Source organism: Vicugna pacos, chromosome 10, assembly GCF_048564905.1.
Source record: "Vicugna pacos chromosome 10, VicPac4, whole genome shotgun sequence".
Taxonomy (NCBI): Eukaryota; Metazoa; Chordata; class Mammalia; order Artiodactyla; family Camelidae; genus Vicugna; species Vicugna pacos.
This window is the reverse complement of record NC_132996.1, coordinates 28,327,544-28,343,852: the sequence shown is the minus strand read 5'-3', so window position 1 is coordinate 28,343,852 and position 16,309 is coordinate 28,327,544. Positions and strand designations below refer to the sequence as shown.

The 16,309-nt window shown below is 43.1% G+C and overlaps 1 protein-coding gene across 10 annotated transcripts in view; it reads right to left on the bottom strand.

The window, feature by feature from the left end:
• Positions 1-16,309, bottom strand: part of NUMA1 (nuclear mitotic apparatus protein 1) — a 64,460-nt gene that overhangs the window by 21,863 nt on the left and 26,288 nt on the right. For 5 of the 10 annotated variants that reach the window (XM_072969286.1, XM_072969284.1, XM_072969280.1 and 2 more), the window contains 2 exons: positions 7,362-7,435; positions 2,869-2,954 (listed from right to left, as the gene is read on the bottom strand). In XM_072969286.1, the coding sequence (XP_072825387.1) occupies positions 2,869-2,954; positions 7,362-7,403 (128 nt within the window). In that variant the 5' untranslated portion in view covers positions 7,404-7,435. Of the gene's footprint in view, positions 1-2,868; positions 2,955-7,361; positions 7,436-12,077; positions 12,233-12,554; positions 12,829-12,905; positions 13,049-16,309 lie in introns of those variants that run through there. The other 5 variants (XM_015238493.3, XM_072969288.1, XM_072969283.1 and 2 more) reach the window with 4 other exon arrangements.

Sequence of the window (16,309 nt, the reverse complement as noted above, 5' to 3'; positions counted from 1 at the left end):
GTTAGATAAATATAACATGCATTATTTCCTAAACCTAGTGGACCACAAAACCTCTCTCTTTTCCCACCAAATCCCTGGGATACATACAGTTGCATGGAACATGCTTTGGAAAATGTTGGTCTTGGAGAAATTCAGCCCATCCTTTAAGACTGCATTCAAGTCTCATTCTCTGGCAGGAAGCCATCTAGAACCACTGCTAATTATGTCTCCCCTCATCTCCTCCTGTAGAAATTCCTACAGCATTCATGGATACAAGTGCATCATTTATAACTGACCACTGTGTGAGATGAAAGCTAGGAATATAGCAGGTGCCAAGTTGCTGAGTACACATGGACTGACAGACAGGTGAAGGATGCTTTTTACTGGGAAGAGCAGAGGTCAGTGTCAGTAAGACAAATCAGGGCTTTAAGTTTTCTGGGAAAATGCCTCCACTAAATTTGCTATGCAAGTCTCAGAGATATCAAAGAGATGGGATACCCTTTTTCCTTCAGGCTATTCACACTCAGAAAAGCAGAAAGGGAAACTTGTCAGAGAGGTCAACTCTAATTGATTTTCTCAGAAGGCCAAATGGCCAAAGAACAAGCTCTTGTTCAATTCCCACAGCTTCTATCTGCCACAAACGCTGCCATCTTCCACTGCCTTTCCCTGAAAACCAGGCACCTGATTTTGGTTAGCAACAGTAGGAGCATCAGAAATTAAACAGCCAGAACACATTCACCAAGAAGGTCTGTTTTTCCCAAAGGAAGTTGGTATGCATTGTCCTGGATCTGAGATGGAGATCGAGGTTAACCTGGAATTTCAACAGCCCCTCCCTACAACACACACACACATACACACACACACAAACACACTCACACACACATACACACACTCACACACACACTCACACACTCACTTTCCCTCCCCGCCCCTTCACCTCTCTCTTCTAGTCAGCACCTCAGCAGCTCAGGAAGCACCTTAGAAAACAACTTGGAAAATAGGCATCTTGAATTTCTGACCCTCCCTATGAAAATTTCCCACCAGGTTATGAAACTACAGTAGCTAAACCAAGAACATAGATCGTTACCCCTGGACACATCTACTGCTCTTGTCATCAGGCCAAGGAAATTTGTCTCCTTAAAAGCAAAAGCTCCTTGATCAATTCTTTTTTTTTTTTTTTTACATTTTTTATTGATTCATAATCATTTTACAGTGTTGTGTCAAATTCCAGTGTTCAGCACAATTTTTCACTCATTCATGGACATATACACACTCATTGTCACATTTTTTTCTCTGTGATTTATCATAACATTTTGTGTATATTTCCCTGTGCTATACAGTGTAATCTTGTTTATCTATTCTACAATTTTGAAATCCCAGTCTATCCCTTCCCACCCTCTACCTCCCCCCCAGTAACCACAAGTCTGTATTCTCTGTCCATGAGTCTATTTCTGTCCTGTATTTATGCTTTGTTTTTGTTTTTTAGATTCCACATATGAGCGATCTCATATGGTATTTTTCTTTCTCTTTCTGGCTTACTTCACTTAGAATGACATTCTCTAGGATCATCCATGTTGCTGCAAATGGCATTATGTTGTCAGTTTTTATGGCTGAGTAGTATTCCATTGTATAAATATACCACATCTTCTTTATCCAGTCACCTGTTGATGGACATTTAGGTTGTTTCCATGTTTTGGCTATTGTAAATAGTGCTGCTATGAACATTGGGGTGCAGGTGTCATCCTGAAGTAGATTTCCTTCTGGGTACAAGCCCAGGAGTGGGATTCCTGGGTCATATGGTAAGTCTATTCCTAGTCTTTTGAGGAATCTCCACACTGTTTTCCATAGTGGCTGCACCAAACTGCATTCCCACCAGCAGTGTAGGAGGGTTCCCCTTTCTCCACAGCCTCTCCAGCATTTGTCATTTTTGGATTTTTGAATGACGGCCATTCTGACTGGTGTGAGGTGATACCTCATTGTAGTTTTGATTTGCATTTCTCTGTTGATCAATTCTTAAGTCCAAAAAAAGCATGCTGCACCCTACTGTATGTTACAACTTGAGGCTGTCTCACCTAGCTGCCTCTATTTTAATGATGTTAAAATTAAACTATAGGTTAGGTATTGCCTGCCTAATGTTGTACTGGGCATTGATATTAATTGTCTAGATCTATTACTTTCATCAGGGTTTGTAGAATGTTGATTTATAGGTGGTGCATAACTCCACCTATGAAGTATTCTTGAAAAAAATCTTAGGCTAATCAAGTTTAGATTTAATCACCAGTTTACAGGCAATGGGGGGAAAAAGAAGAACAAGTTAAGCGGTATCATGATGATGCAATTAGCAAAAGTCAGAATTTAGGCAGTTCTATGGGATAAAAAAAAAGGAGTGGGGTATGGAGGTAGAAATGAGTAGGAAATAATACTGGTAGGAGGAGATGGGCCCCTGATGAAAGCTCTTGAATACCACAGCTAAACAGTTTTAATTTCAACCTCCTAACAGCAAAGAGTCACTGAGGTCCAACAGCTCTGGAGCACCACGATGAAAGCAGGATGGAGAAAGGTTGCCGAGATCACATATATAGGAATACCCTGGAATAAGGACAGGTCAGAGCCCCAGAGCAGACTCCCAGAATACTGTGAGAGCACGGAGACTTGAAGGCACAAGAGTGAGGAAGCCTTAGGATGAGACAAGAGTGAAACCTCCCCTGTAGAGACACACAGTGACTGAAGGATGAGTCCTTGCCTCTGGGTCCCACACTGGCTTATGATATCCCAATCGCGCCTATGTTTTCTGGTCATAGTTGTCTGCAAGGAAAGGGAGTAAACGCAGTCCCCACCCCAGCATGCAGCTTCACTGAGAGGCTGAAGAGGAATGTGTTACAAACTCACATGCTGTCAATGATCTTGATGAAGACGCTGCAGTCCTGGAGCTGAAGCACAGCCTGCACTGGGTCAGCCACACGCAGACTGTTCACCTGTGACACAAAAGGAAGAGCCTGGTGAACCCAGTGTAGGTGCAAGAAGCACTGTGTGTCACTCCTTTCCCTAGATATTGACAATTCTGCTTGCGAGTGCCTACAGCTGTAGCTAATGGAATGAAGAAACAGGTGATTCTAGGACTATTAATTCTAGCAAAGGAATGCTGCTGCACCCACACATCCACTGACAGCCACCTGAATGCTGCCATAAGAGTCCTTCCTTTGGCTTCAACTAAATAAGACCTTAAATTCTCCTAGGATGTTCCAGCACTTGGGATACACCTTAAACATAATTAGGCATAAAATTGTTCTAGGATATACTGATAGTTTCTAGAAGAAATTCATACCACCATTGCCTCTAGAGAGAAGAATTTGATGGCTGGGAGTCAGAGGTGGGAAAAAGAAAGGCTTTTTATATTTTACAGCCGTTTGTATCTCTTGAATATTTACACTGTAAACCTTTGTGACTCAAACTTTCACATTATAGCCCTTTATATCTCTTGAATTTTGAAATATCGATTCAAAATTTAGCTTAAATATTACACGTATTTTATACACTCCCACCCAGATATAAAATTTTGTTATTAATGCATTTTAAAATTCTTTCCAGACATAAAACTTTGGCTAAGGCAGGGAGAAATAATGGCGGAACAAAATAATAGAGAAAAAAGGAGGGAGGAAGGGAAAAAAGAGCTAGGAACCCCAAAGAAAAACTTATCAATTCTGATTCAATCGCATGTTCCCTTTTTTTGCCTTCAGGCAGGCATTCATCTAAATCAGTCTTTACCACTAGAAAGTTCACCAGCAGTCACATGCAAATGAATCAGATACATAGGTTATTCAACAAGCATCTATGGCTGCCTTCTAGAGAAAAACCTCACGAGTTCCAAAGGTACCAAGTTCAGAAGCCTGGGTGGAAATTTACCTTTGTATTACCTTATTAGGAAGGAAAGGTTTGCTAAGTCAATCCCATATGCAGAACAGAGGGAAGACAGAGATATTCTACTTTACAAGGTACTTTTAAAAAACCTCAGAATAGTGGTTATGTGCAAATGAGTAGATTCTATCGCTTATAAATGTGCTCTTTATTTTTTAATTAAAGTATAGTTAATGTACAATGGTGTGTTAGTTTCAGGTGTACAGCACAGTGGTTCAGTATTTTTGAAAATTATATTCCATTATAGGTTTTTACAATTATAATGGGTATAACTCCCTCTGCCATACAGTAAATCCTTGTTGCTTATCTATTTTATATACAGTAGTTTGTATCTGTTAATCTCATACCCCTAATTTATCTCTTCCCCTTAAATGTGCTCTTTCAAAGGAACTGGGCTAGGGGCTCCCAGACAAGGATTCAGAGTCCAGCTCCTCCACTAACTTGCCAAGAACCTTTATTACCAACTTTCTTTCTATACCTATCTTCTCACTTGTCAAATGGATGGAATCCCCACCTTATCTACCTTAAGGGATCAGTGTGTGTTCAAGTGGGACTGTGGATGCAAGAACACGTTAAAAAAATAAAAGTACTAAATGCAAAGCACCATTATGGTTAATAAAATTAAAATAATGAAGTAGATCCAGCAAAATTTCTACTTCTTAGTAGTTAAATTAGCTGCCTGCACTGGAGGACAAAAGGATTAAAAAAAAAAAATCAGTGATTCAGCTACAGAAACTATAGTATTTATTTCCATTAAATACTTGTAAATTAAGAATACTTTCTAGATAAATCTAAATTAAAATAGGTTGAAAGTAAAAAAGTTTTTAAAGAGTGGACTATAGGGGGGTTTCAGCTCAGTGGTAGAGTTCGTGCCTAGCATGCACGAGGTCCTGGGTTCAATACCCAATCCCTCCATTAAAAAAAAAAAAAAAGATAATAATTAAATAAATAAACCTTATTACCTCTCCCCTAACAAAAACAAGTAAATAAAAAGATAAAATTTTTAAAAAGAGTGGAATATAAAATATGACCTTTCATTGGAGTCTTAAAGATAATAATTTATATCATCTTTGGGGGGGGACTAGATCTTATTAGAAAAGGCCAGTGAGAATTCTCTAGGAAGATTCTGAATATTCCAGGCCAAGGTCCTTCTCTACCTGCTGAAAATGAAGAGACTGCCAAGACTTAAGCATCCCAAAATCATTTTCTTTTAATACCTGCAATCTAGGTAAAACATTCAAGGACTATGAATGCTTATTTACTAACAAGATTGAAAAAAAAAAAAAATACCAGGAGGAGGGTATAGCTCAGTGGTAGAGTGCATGTTTAGCATGCATGAAGTCCTGCGTTCAAGCCCTAGTACCTCCATTAAAATAATAATAAATGAATAAATAAACCTAATTACCTCCCCCTCAAAAACCAGAAAAAAATTAAAAGAAAAAAATCATACCAGCTAGCTGATTTAAAGTTACCTAAGGAATCTAGATTCATCTCATACCAGTTCAGTAATAATCCAGCAATTGTTTCTTTCATGAATATAAAAATGTATTTTCTTCCTGTGCATTATTTTGCTCTCAAAAGAGAAATCATTTGAAAGTTGAGGAACTAGAGAAGCTCTTTCATCTCTTGTCAGGGTATAAAATGTGAGTGAAGGCTGAGCTCACTCAAGAACCCAGGAGCTGCCTGTAAGGTTTTCAGGGTCACTTAAGGTTGTTGAATCTTAAAGTTCCCCATTCTCTGTAACAATTTATTCACTATGATTACTGGATACAGAATAATTTCAACCCAGATTTTAAGTTAAATGAAATATACATTTGTTTTTACATTATAAAATAAATTACTGAAAATCTCGGGGGAACAAACATTCTTTCTAGTATTTTTAATACATGCACTTATAGCATTTTCATTTTATTTCCTTCTAGTCTTTCTTCCTAGGTTATTTTTTAAAAATCACAGCTGTGATTGTCACATGCGTATGCTTGTGTGTGCTCTATGCCACTCTTCTCACTAACATAACAAGCATCATTTCATGTAGTTAGTGTCATAAAATCCATTTTAGCTGCCTAACTTGTTTAAACTGAAAAATTATATGCAAATAAATTATATGCAACTATATCTTAATATACTAATGCATGTTCATTGTGATTTTTGAGAAAAGTATATAAGTATCCGCTGTTAAATAAAACTAGTCTTGTATGTGTTCTTCTCTGTAAAGGTAGTAGTCACTATAAAAACAAGTCTAGGACCAAAATAATAAACTGATAAAACAATGTGGTTAAAAGATCCCCTAATACTCAGTTAATTCAGTGAACCAGACACACAGATATACCCCAACCAGCCTTTTCTTAGGACTGAAAGGAGGATAGGGACAAGATAATGTTTCTAACACAGAAACACTGAAATGTAAGTATAAAATATAAATATACCCATTTTAAACTATACAACTAAAATTTGCATCTATTTCAGAAACTGAAGACTAAGAATACACATTTTGTACATTAAACACGTATTCCTGACTAAAGATTTGAAAGTGATTAAAGACAATGTCTTATTAAATCCACCCTACTTGGACATTAAAAATTTTCCTTAAAATAGTCCATAATTTTTAAGTTGGCTCTTTAACTGGCCCTAACTGATTAGTAGTCAGGGTGACTATAAAATACCCTGTGCCAAATAGCAAGCCCAGGCAATATTTCTATAGTTAAGTGTTTTTTACACACATTATCTCATTATCCTTATAATAACTCCATGAGGCCTTACTATTACTTTTATTATTATTATCTCCATTTTTAAAATGATGTGCTAAGAGGCTAAGTAACTTGTCTTGGGTCATACAGATACATCAGAGCAGCGATTCTAAGCAGAGTTATCTGAACTTAAGGCTCATGCATGTCATGTCACCATCACCATCTGTGGCCTCTTCTGTTTCTCTGTAGCTTTAAGTTCCCAATGCTCAGTATTATTTTTTCATTGGCCATAGTCTTAGGCAGAAGTACATGAAAAGACCTAGCAGAAGGATTTTGGTGAAGTGATCAAGAAGGCACCAGGAGGTCAATGGAAGCTGACAGAAAGACAGTAAAGAAAGCAAGGAGAACCTCGCCCTGAGATTAAAGGCCTTTCAAGACTAAAGTCCTTACACGTCAGTGAAATTCAGTGTCAACTCGATTTCAGAAAAATACACAAGGAGCAAATGAAGATGGGTTTCCATGCTGTTCCACAGCCACCCTTCCCATGACTAAAAGGGAATATATACATCAGAGAAGCCTCTTCTAAACTACACAAGTTGAGTCATGGACCACTTGTCAGCAACAATATCAGCAGAAATCATAAAAGTTAAAAACTCAGAGAAAAGGCAAAGGAAAATTGAATTTCCCTTGTCTATCTGGAGAGAAGACTCTACATAGCCCTGGCCCCAAGAAAACTTTTCTGGAGAAGGATGGCAGACAAAGGAGAGGAAGACCACTCACCCAGGAGAGGAGTGCAGCCACCCGGGTGGCATGGAGCGTCATCTTGGTAAAAGCAGACAGTCACCCCAATGCACCTGGAACCCAAGAGAAGAACAGTTAATTGTATCAGATATCCATGATGAAGGAAGAGAGGGAAATGATTCCATTTACCGGCTCTGAACACTTTTAAATAAATCACTCTTTACTCAGCACTTAATCCACCAGGGCATGATGGGAGTTTTTAGAGATCTCAGAGTACACATCAAAATTACTCTAAAACTTACCATGTCAGCTGACAGTAAAGAATCCTGCATTTAATTCAATGCCCACAAGCTATACATACAATCTTTCTGTCCCACAGAATATACAACATTCAAAGTTGGCCTTCAATCCTGCTCTTTGGGACATGGTGTCCTTAAAACATGGTACAAACATGGTTTTTCAGACATATCTAGGTCTGAATGCTGATTCCATGTCACCATGGTCTTGTGACCTTGGACAAGTAACGTAACTTCTTTTAGACTCAGTTTCCTCATTTGTAAAATGAGATCCACAAAAACCTCTCTGGGTTACTGCGATGCTTCAAGATAAAGCAAATAGCACAGTCCCTGGGACACGGGAGGTATTCAATAAATGATCACTGTTTAGAAGCAAAAAGGTTGACTTCTGGCTCTCTCTGCAGGTACCCAAACTCTACCCAATTAACAGTAACCAAGTTCTGGGGGAAACCTCTTCACATTCTGGATTTTCATATCCCCCAAAGAAATGTCAAAGATATGGTTCAAATGAGGGCCCGGATGAAACCAAATTCAATTCTGACAGAGGTCCCACAGGATATTTAATGAGACATTAGGTATTTGTCCTGGTAGTCTTTCTCCCAATTTCCCTTCCCAGTGGGAATCACCCATTTGCCTGCCGCCTGCCCAAGAGACTAGAGACCTGGTGACTAAATATTCTCTAACACCTCCAAGCAGCCCCCATAATTCCCACAAATCTTCATGAGAGCAATCAGCCCCCACTCTCCTCCTCCTGCCATAGGTGTACTCAGTCTGTCATGACTCTAGAAGGAGGAACAAGAGCCACATCACCTATAACTCTCCCCACACATCAGCATCTCCAAGGTGTAGGTTCTGTGGAACCAATATTTGCTAAGCACTTTCTGTATACAAAGTGCTGGGTATAAGAAAGACATCATTCTTGTCCATAAGGTGCTCACTGTCTAGTAGGGGAAAGAGATAAATAAATCTGATAATCCATTCCCTATCATCTCTTAAGCCTTCCTATGCAAGTGTACTCTGCTTATCAACCAACCAAAAAAGTTATTTTCTTAGTCCTTACATAGGTCCATCCTGTGCTGGAAGCTATGTGGGAAATGGGAGACAATGACACAGTCTCTGCCTTTGAGGGGCTTACACTAGGGTGACGAGTAAAATTAAACATACAAGAAGCAGTAAATAATAGAAGAAAATAATTAAATGCTAAATGTAGCTAAATGCTAATTATAATTAATTGCTTCTTGACCCTACAAAACCCAATGGATTCCACCTATCATACCAAGGTCACAGCCTTGGAAATGAGCCAATTCACCTAGGCTTTTGCAAAAGCAAGCGAAGGGGTTAAAGGAGTTCTCAGGAAAGAGAGAATCTAAGGGACCCAAGTGTTCCTCAGTCTTAGATGATAGTCACCCAATATGGCCTATCTATGGGCACTGACTACCTAGCTTCCTAGGTAAGATGAAGACAAGATGAAGGCAGATGGGCCTCAACTACTGCACTGCAAAACCTAAAGTTTGGACAACCTAAAGTTAGAAGGACCACGCTTGGTCCTTGTAGTGAAGGTGGCAATGTCCAAATGCTTTACTGTGACTTCTTTAAAGAAAGAAGAAAAAAGGTCTGAGCTATTCGCTCAGGAACAAGGGAAATGAATCCCAGATCACCTTCTTTTTATCCCCACTGCTGCCTCTAGACTTGCTGTCCTTTTGGTGAGAACCAAAACTTCAGTCAGAAATTTTATTTGCAACCGGAGGCAAATCTTGCTCCCTCTAAGAGATTCCACAGCTGTGTTGCTAAAAATGACCTGAGGTTTAACCAACCTCTTCCCTTCATCTCAGAGGCAATACATAAAACCCTCATCTCCTCCCAGGGGAGCTGTCTAAAACTAGTTCCACTGCTCAGGAAAATTGGTGTCAAGGCCAAATGCCTTCTTCTGTGCTCCCCAGGCATAGGAACAGGCAGAATCCAATATTCAACATGAAGGAAAACCTTATCAGCTCAAAGCCCACAAAGGAGCACTTTCTCAGAGACAGGACACTGGGGTGAAAGCCTTTAGGACAACCCAGCCATTCACTCTTCAATGAATGACAAGACAGTGGCACAGCTAGTTAGTCTTCAGCACTGGGACTACAGCTTTAAGCAAGCCTTGGCTGGAAACCCGAGGGCTCCCAGCCAGAACCATCCTCCCCACCCTCCCCCTGAAATCTGAGGCAGGCCCCACCCAGAAGACTGGGTGATGGTGATGGAAAAACAGATCCCCGCGATTGTAGCCTAGAACCATTTCACAGAAGGATCTGCTAATATCCACCCCAACTCGATCAGGCAACACCCCCCACCCCACTCTCCAGACCCCCAAACCCCCAACAAACAAAATTTCAAAATGCAGGCTCCTCTGTGGACACCTTCAGAGTTCCTGTCTACCTGTTTCTTTGAAAAGAAGTGTCCCCAGAACCCAAAACAGAAGCTTTACAGAGCTGATAAAACACCTTCATTTTTCTCTGGGCTAAAGAAGGAACCAAGACACAGAAGAAGCTGCCTTATAAACTAAAGGCCTTGCATCCTTTTTGCATTTCAAAACGGACATAATGCAACTCCTTCACATCAGGACCAATTCCCACATTTATAGTAGCCCCTTTATGTTTCCAGAGAAGATATATCAGGACAAGGAGAGTGACACTCAAGAGATACACCATCACTGGGCCTGCACCCTCTCTGGGTCTTAAAGAGTTAAAACCTAGCCCTGGTTTCCTACCAGGGCTGAAGCTAATGAAAACCACCTGCTCAGATGCAAGGACCAAGACTGGAGGGTCAGGTTGCTCAGCTCTGGGGTCTATTCTGGAAAAGCTTCAGTTTTAAACACTGACCAAGCGATAGGCCAAAGGCCAGAAGGTCTGAGTCATGGCAGCACTGTTCTCCTTACCCTGTCCCCTAGCCTGGGTGCCAGCTCCTTTTGAGACCACGTCTTAGCCACTTACTGTCCTCCTGAACACTGGCCCTGCCCCAAGATAACACCAAAGTGACCTTTGGTCCCAGACAGCTACAGAACTGTACTGATCACTCAGCTCACAGGCCCTGACCTCTGCTGGACTGTCAGTCTTTTAGGTGCTAGCTCACAGTCCCAGAATTTCAGGGCTCAAAGCCCACAGAAACTCCCTCTTCAAAGGGTCCTGCCCCAAGACCTGACCCCTCTCTACTCCATGATTCCCAAGGCCCACAGTCTCACAGCTCATAAGGGAAATAGCTGTCCCAACTGTGTACCCATGCTCAATGGCAAGATTTACTGCTTACCCTGACAGACTGTCTGCCTGTAGCCATAAGAATTCCAAGCTACATAAGCCTTTCTAGAAGAGATAATACACCCCAGCATCTGAGAGAGCCCCCACGTCCAAAGAGTGAACACCCTGATCTTGAGGGTGTTCCTCATCCTCTCACAGGTCAGGAGGCACAGGCAAGCAAGTACCCAGACCCCATCTGGTAGGTCACCCCCAGAGCGGCCCAGCAAAGGCCTCATCATAAAGAACAGAATAGGAAATATCTTGCTAGTATATCCCCTGGCTCAGAGGAGGCAGAAGGCCCCAAAACCAGCAGCTCTAAGAGAAGCCAACGAGGGAAAAACACAATTCTTTTCAATTCCTGAGGAGTCCTGAGCAGGCTGTCTTGCCCAAGTCCAAAGGGGTTTCTCTGTACCCCTGTGGGTCAGGGCAAACCAGCTTGCTGGGTGTATTCCCTGGGCCCCCTAAGGGGCTCACTGTGGACTCAGGCCTACACCCTCTTTACACAGACCACCCCCTCTGTGTAGCCTAGAATTTGGCCCGGAGCCCTGGTGAGGAACAAGGGAAAGACTGCAAGGGAAACCAAGATTTCCCTGGTTTCTTAAAGGTAGCTTACTACTACTTGCCCTTGCCCCCATGTTCTGTAGGGTCTAGATCAGAAGGATGTGGGCAAAAGGGTTGCAATCATGAACCAGACCTGGGGCCTGCAGCCACACACTGTACACACACACTCAAGTCCACTCTAGCAGTTCATCAGCACCTGCCCCCACTGCTATATTCACACACCCAGTTCCCTATCAGCTGAAAAAATGAACCTTTTTTACTCCCCACCACTGCATACACACACAGGCCTCACTTGGGAATGGAGACGCTCTCCTGAGCTGTCTACAGCTCAACGTGCAGGCACACACGCTCTCCCCCTCTGAACAAAAACACGCTGACATCTACGCTAGGGGGAAAGAAAGCAACCCTTTGCTCTGAAAGGCGCCAACTCCCGGATGTTGGCAAGCTCTGCTCCTAGCGCCTGTTTCTGAGTGTTTACTTGCTTTCCCTCTCCTCTCCCTCCCCTTCAAGGATGGCGCAGAAAAGGGAGGTAAGGGGGGGAGAGTCCACCGCACCCCCTCGTCCATGTTTGAACAAAAACCCAGAGAAACAGTGAGGGAGGAAAAGTCTCAGTGCAGGGTGGGCCTTACCAGACTCCCAAAGCCACACGTATCTACAGGTTTTAATCCGCCATTAGCATTTAAATCTTGAAAGGAGAGGAGTGAGGGGGGGCTAGTGGAAAGTAACCCCACACACAAAAGAAAAGTTGTTGGTTTTCTTCTCAGTCAGCCTGGCAGGAGCGATCTTCCTGGCTGACAGCCAGAAGTGCGTCACAGCCAGGAGTCTGCTTTCTTTAAAGGCACAGCAAGCTTCCGTGATCTGGGAGCATAGGCAAAGCAGGGACCCCTCAGCAAGGGGGGAGGGGTGGCAGTCGGGGGCAAGGAAGGAGGGGGCACTGGAGAGGAAGGGCTGCTGCAAAGGCTTGGCCCGAAAACAAGAGACTAGGAGGGACGCAAGGGGGGCAGGAGCAGGCAGACAAAAATACTGAACTGCAACAGTGGCAAGAGCCAAAGCAAACTGTGGCATAAATACACAAAACACATCTCACAGCGGCCTGCCTGACAAACCTGATATCCCCCGGACACTCCCCCTTCTCTCTTTTAAGACAGCAGTGACAGCTTGTCCATCTCTGGCCAGCAGCGGAAGGGTAGGCTACGGGTTGCCTTGATGATTAGATCTGCCCTGCCTGGCGCCGAGCAGGGCAAAAAAGGAAGACCCCGGAACAGAGGCTTTGGAGAGCCAGCAAGACGCAGGCCCTTTTAAACGCGGACAGCTTCCTGCCGGCTCCAGGGCGGGCCGCGTCTGTAAGCACACACAAGCGCCGCACACAAAGCGCCGGCCTCCTTGCGCGGGCGCCGCCTGCCCTGGGACATGGCCGCCCCCAAGCCCATTCCCCGAGGAAATCTCTCCAGCCGTACCTTCTGCGTGGCTAGGCCAGGCCGCTGCGCTGCGCCCGCTCCTCCCCCTCGGCCACCCAAACAAGGAGCCGGGGCTGACTGCGGCCCCGGAGCGCGGGCCTGCGCGGTCCTGTCCGGGTGGCTGCGCGCTATTGTCGACTGTGGAATGGCCGCCAAAATCCCAGCTGTGCTGCCAGAACCTAATCCCCTGTTCCGCTGAGCATTTGTGGGGAGGGGCTGAGGGGCCAGGGCACGGGACCTGGTGCAGCAGGCACAGGCTGAAGTCCCTGAACAGACACAGGCACTGGGACCCATCAGCAGAGCCTACAGGCTCGGCAAAGCCTACATGGCCAAAAAGAAAAGATGTCTGCCTCTCAGAAAACCAAACCACAGCGTTTCCACCTGTAAGTAGTGACCCTCACCAATACCACAACAGAAACCCATCAGTAATCAGGAAGCCCCTCACCGACTTTCACTTACACCACAAACATTTATTAAGCACTTAGTACATGCAAGGTACTGCTGTAGGACATTGCAGAGAGTATACAGAGATGAATTAAACCCAGCATCTACACTGAAGTAGGTTATAATCCCACAGGAGACAAGAAATGACTCCAAATTATATTTCAAGACAGTATGTGCTCTCACAAAAAGATAATAACATTTTTAACTAGTTGAGAATAGGGAAGGATTAAGAAAACAAAATGATATTTTAATTTAATCTTAAAACACATAGGTAGAACTTGTCCAGATGGAAAAGGAGAGAAGAGTAACGAAGAAGGGAAAGCAGAGGGAAGGTGTGAAAGTAGAGGAGGAACAGACTTGAAGGGGACGTTGGGGTAAATGTTAGAGAATCTTGAACTTCAAGAAATCAAATAAAAATTTGAACGTTTCTTTTGTTGCTTGTTTTTAGCAGAGATATGCTATCGTTTTTAGCAGAAAGATATGATGAGAAGTGTACCTTATGAAATTATTCTGGTATATAAATGAATGAGACTAGCAGCAGGAAGGCAGGTCAGAAAGCTGTCACAACAGACAGGAGACAGGTGATGAGGACACATGAAGGGTAAGGTTAGAGAGAAAGGAAAGAAGAGGAATGAGGACATTGTGGAGACAGGATGAAGACAAGGGAATGACTGGAAGCAGAGAGAAGAATGAAGAAGAAAGTGTGAGGTATAGCTGGGAAGACAGAGAGGCCATATATAGAACTAAAATAAGTGCAGAGATGATATGGATCACGTTAGAATAAGAGGTAAAACAAGGTGTGATAAATAGCAGCTAATACTTACTGAGTGCATACTATGTGCCAGGCACTGCTCTGCTGGCTTACCATTTATTAATTCATTAATCTGAAAAACTCCCTTAGTAAAGTAGGTACTATTATCACTCATCTTTACAGATGAGGAAACTGAGCCACAGAGATAAAATAATTTGCCCCAAATCATTGGACCTTTACATCACTTGCTGCTCTGTGTAACCACTGAATCTCAGTATTCCTGTCTGTAAAACAAGGATACAGGCATCTATCTTATAAGATTGTGATGAGGAGTCAATAACATCTATAAGGTGCTCAACACATTAACTAGCACATAAGGCACAAAGTGGTGCTTAACAAAGGTTAATTCCTACTTAGGCATTTTGGCCCCTTGTCACCAAGGTGTCCAAGCAGAAGTTGGCTCACCATTTCTCAGGGAAGTTGGTGGGGTGCTCTTCCTTGGAGGATATTAGATCCTCAGTATATTTCCTTTCCTTCCATCAGTCTGCCTCTACGGATTTTACCTTAAGGTCAGCTCAAATTTTAACTCCTCAAATATTAAGAGTGGTTATCTTGGGGAGGAGTTAGATTATAGAGGGGAGTGGTCTTTCTACACTATAAGTTTCTTTTTATGTTTGCATTTATTTTTAATAACCATGTATTACATTGGTGAATAGAAAAATGTGTCTACATTCTACATTTGGCACTGGTACTGCCTTAACTGTATATGCACAGAAGTCTTGTTTTCACATCTAGAATGTAAATTCTTCAAGGGCATAACCAATTCTATTTCTCTATGATCCCGCATAGTACCTAGCACACTAGGATTCCTTCAATCTGTTCCACTGAACTACATCTGGTTGGAAGGCTTCCACATTCAACCTTCTAGCCACCAGAGAATGACTGTGGTGAGTGGCAGGGGTGCTGTGGAAGGGGCCAGACCAAGGTCCATTGCTGCAGAGACCTCCCATGGCCCGGCTTCTTCTCCTAGGCAGGCCCTGTATCCTAATCCCACCGTATATTGCAGTCCGTGGTGAGCAATCTCTACTGGTATTCAAAGATTCACCAGGAAAGTAAAGGAAAGCAAAAAGAAAAGCTCTTACAGAAAAACAAAGTGGCAAACATACTTTAATGATTGGCATGATCAACACTCCAGAAAATGTATGAGGTGAAAAAAGGAGGCAGACTAGCTAAAGTCATCCTGGCCACAACTGACACTGTGTCAGCCCTGAAGCTCTCTAGTACATTAAAGAATTGATACTGTGTCTCAAAAGAATACAAGAGGTGCTCCCCCCACCATCCCTTGGCTCTAAACTCAAGATAACAGCTTCCAGCTGTGAGCCTCAGAGGTGCTGAACTCTCCTCTGGAACCTCTGCCAAAGTTGCCAAGCTTCTGGGCCTGCTCTTCAAGACAGCCAGAGGAGCCCAGCCAGTTTCCCCAGCTTCTCCCTCCCCAACCACAGTGCCGCCACTCCCCTCCCTCCCTCCCGTGGCAGCCAACCGGCAGAACTTCCCCACCCCTCCTCCCAGCCTAGCCAGGTGGTAGGCAGGCCACATGGCTCCTGCTAGATTCCACGGCCCCTGCTCATTGTCCCCAGAAGAGTGGGTAAGAGTAAACCATTTTAAAAAGAGACAGAGAAAGAGAAAGGAAGGAGGGTAAGAAAACAACACATGACTAACACAAAATTCAGAACAGCCTTCAGATAGAGGTTGGAGGGGGTTGGTGATGGGTGCAGAGTGCACCGGGTGTTTCAAAGGGTCTGGTAAAATTACATCTAGAGCTGGGCAGTAGATGTGTAGGTGTTTATTATCTAAAATGTAAATGCTATAATTTTTAAAGTGTATTACCATTTTTACAAGTTTAAACAGAAGACAGGAGGGGAAAGATTCCTAGAAATGGCTCAGGAATGAGTAGCTCTTAATACAAATAATTTGTCTAGCATTCAAGGCCCTCTATGACCTGGCCCCAGTTTTACCTTTCAGAATCATTTATGCCCTTACCCAAATCCTCCACCCTGCTGGACTGGTCTCACTATCTTCTAAAGTCCCTCTGGACCTCCTACCTCAGGCTTCCAGCCTGGAAGGGAAATTTTCACTGTAGGAAGCTGTAGGCTAGGGCCCAATGAGAGCCTCTCTCAGTTCCTACAGGCCCTCCCACCAGGAAAGTTGG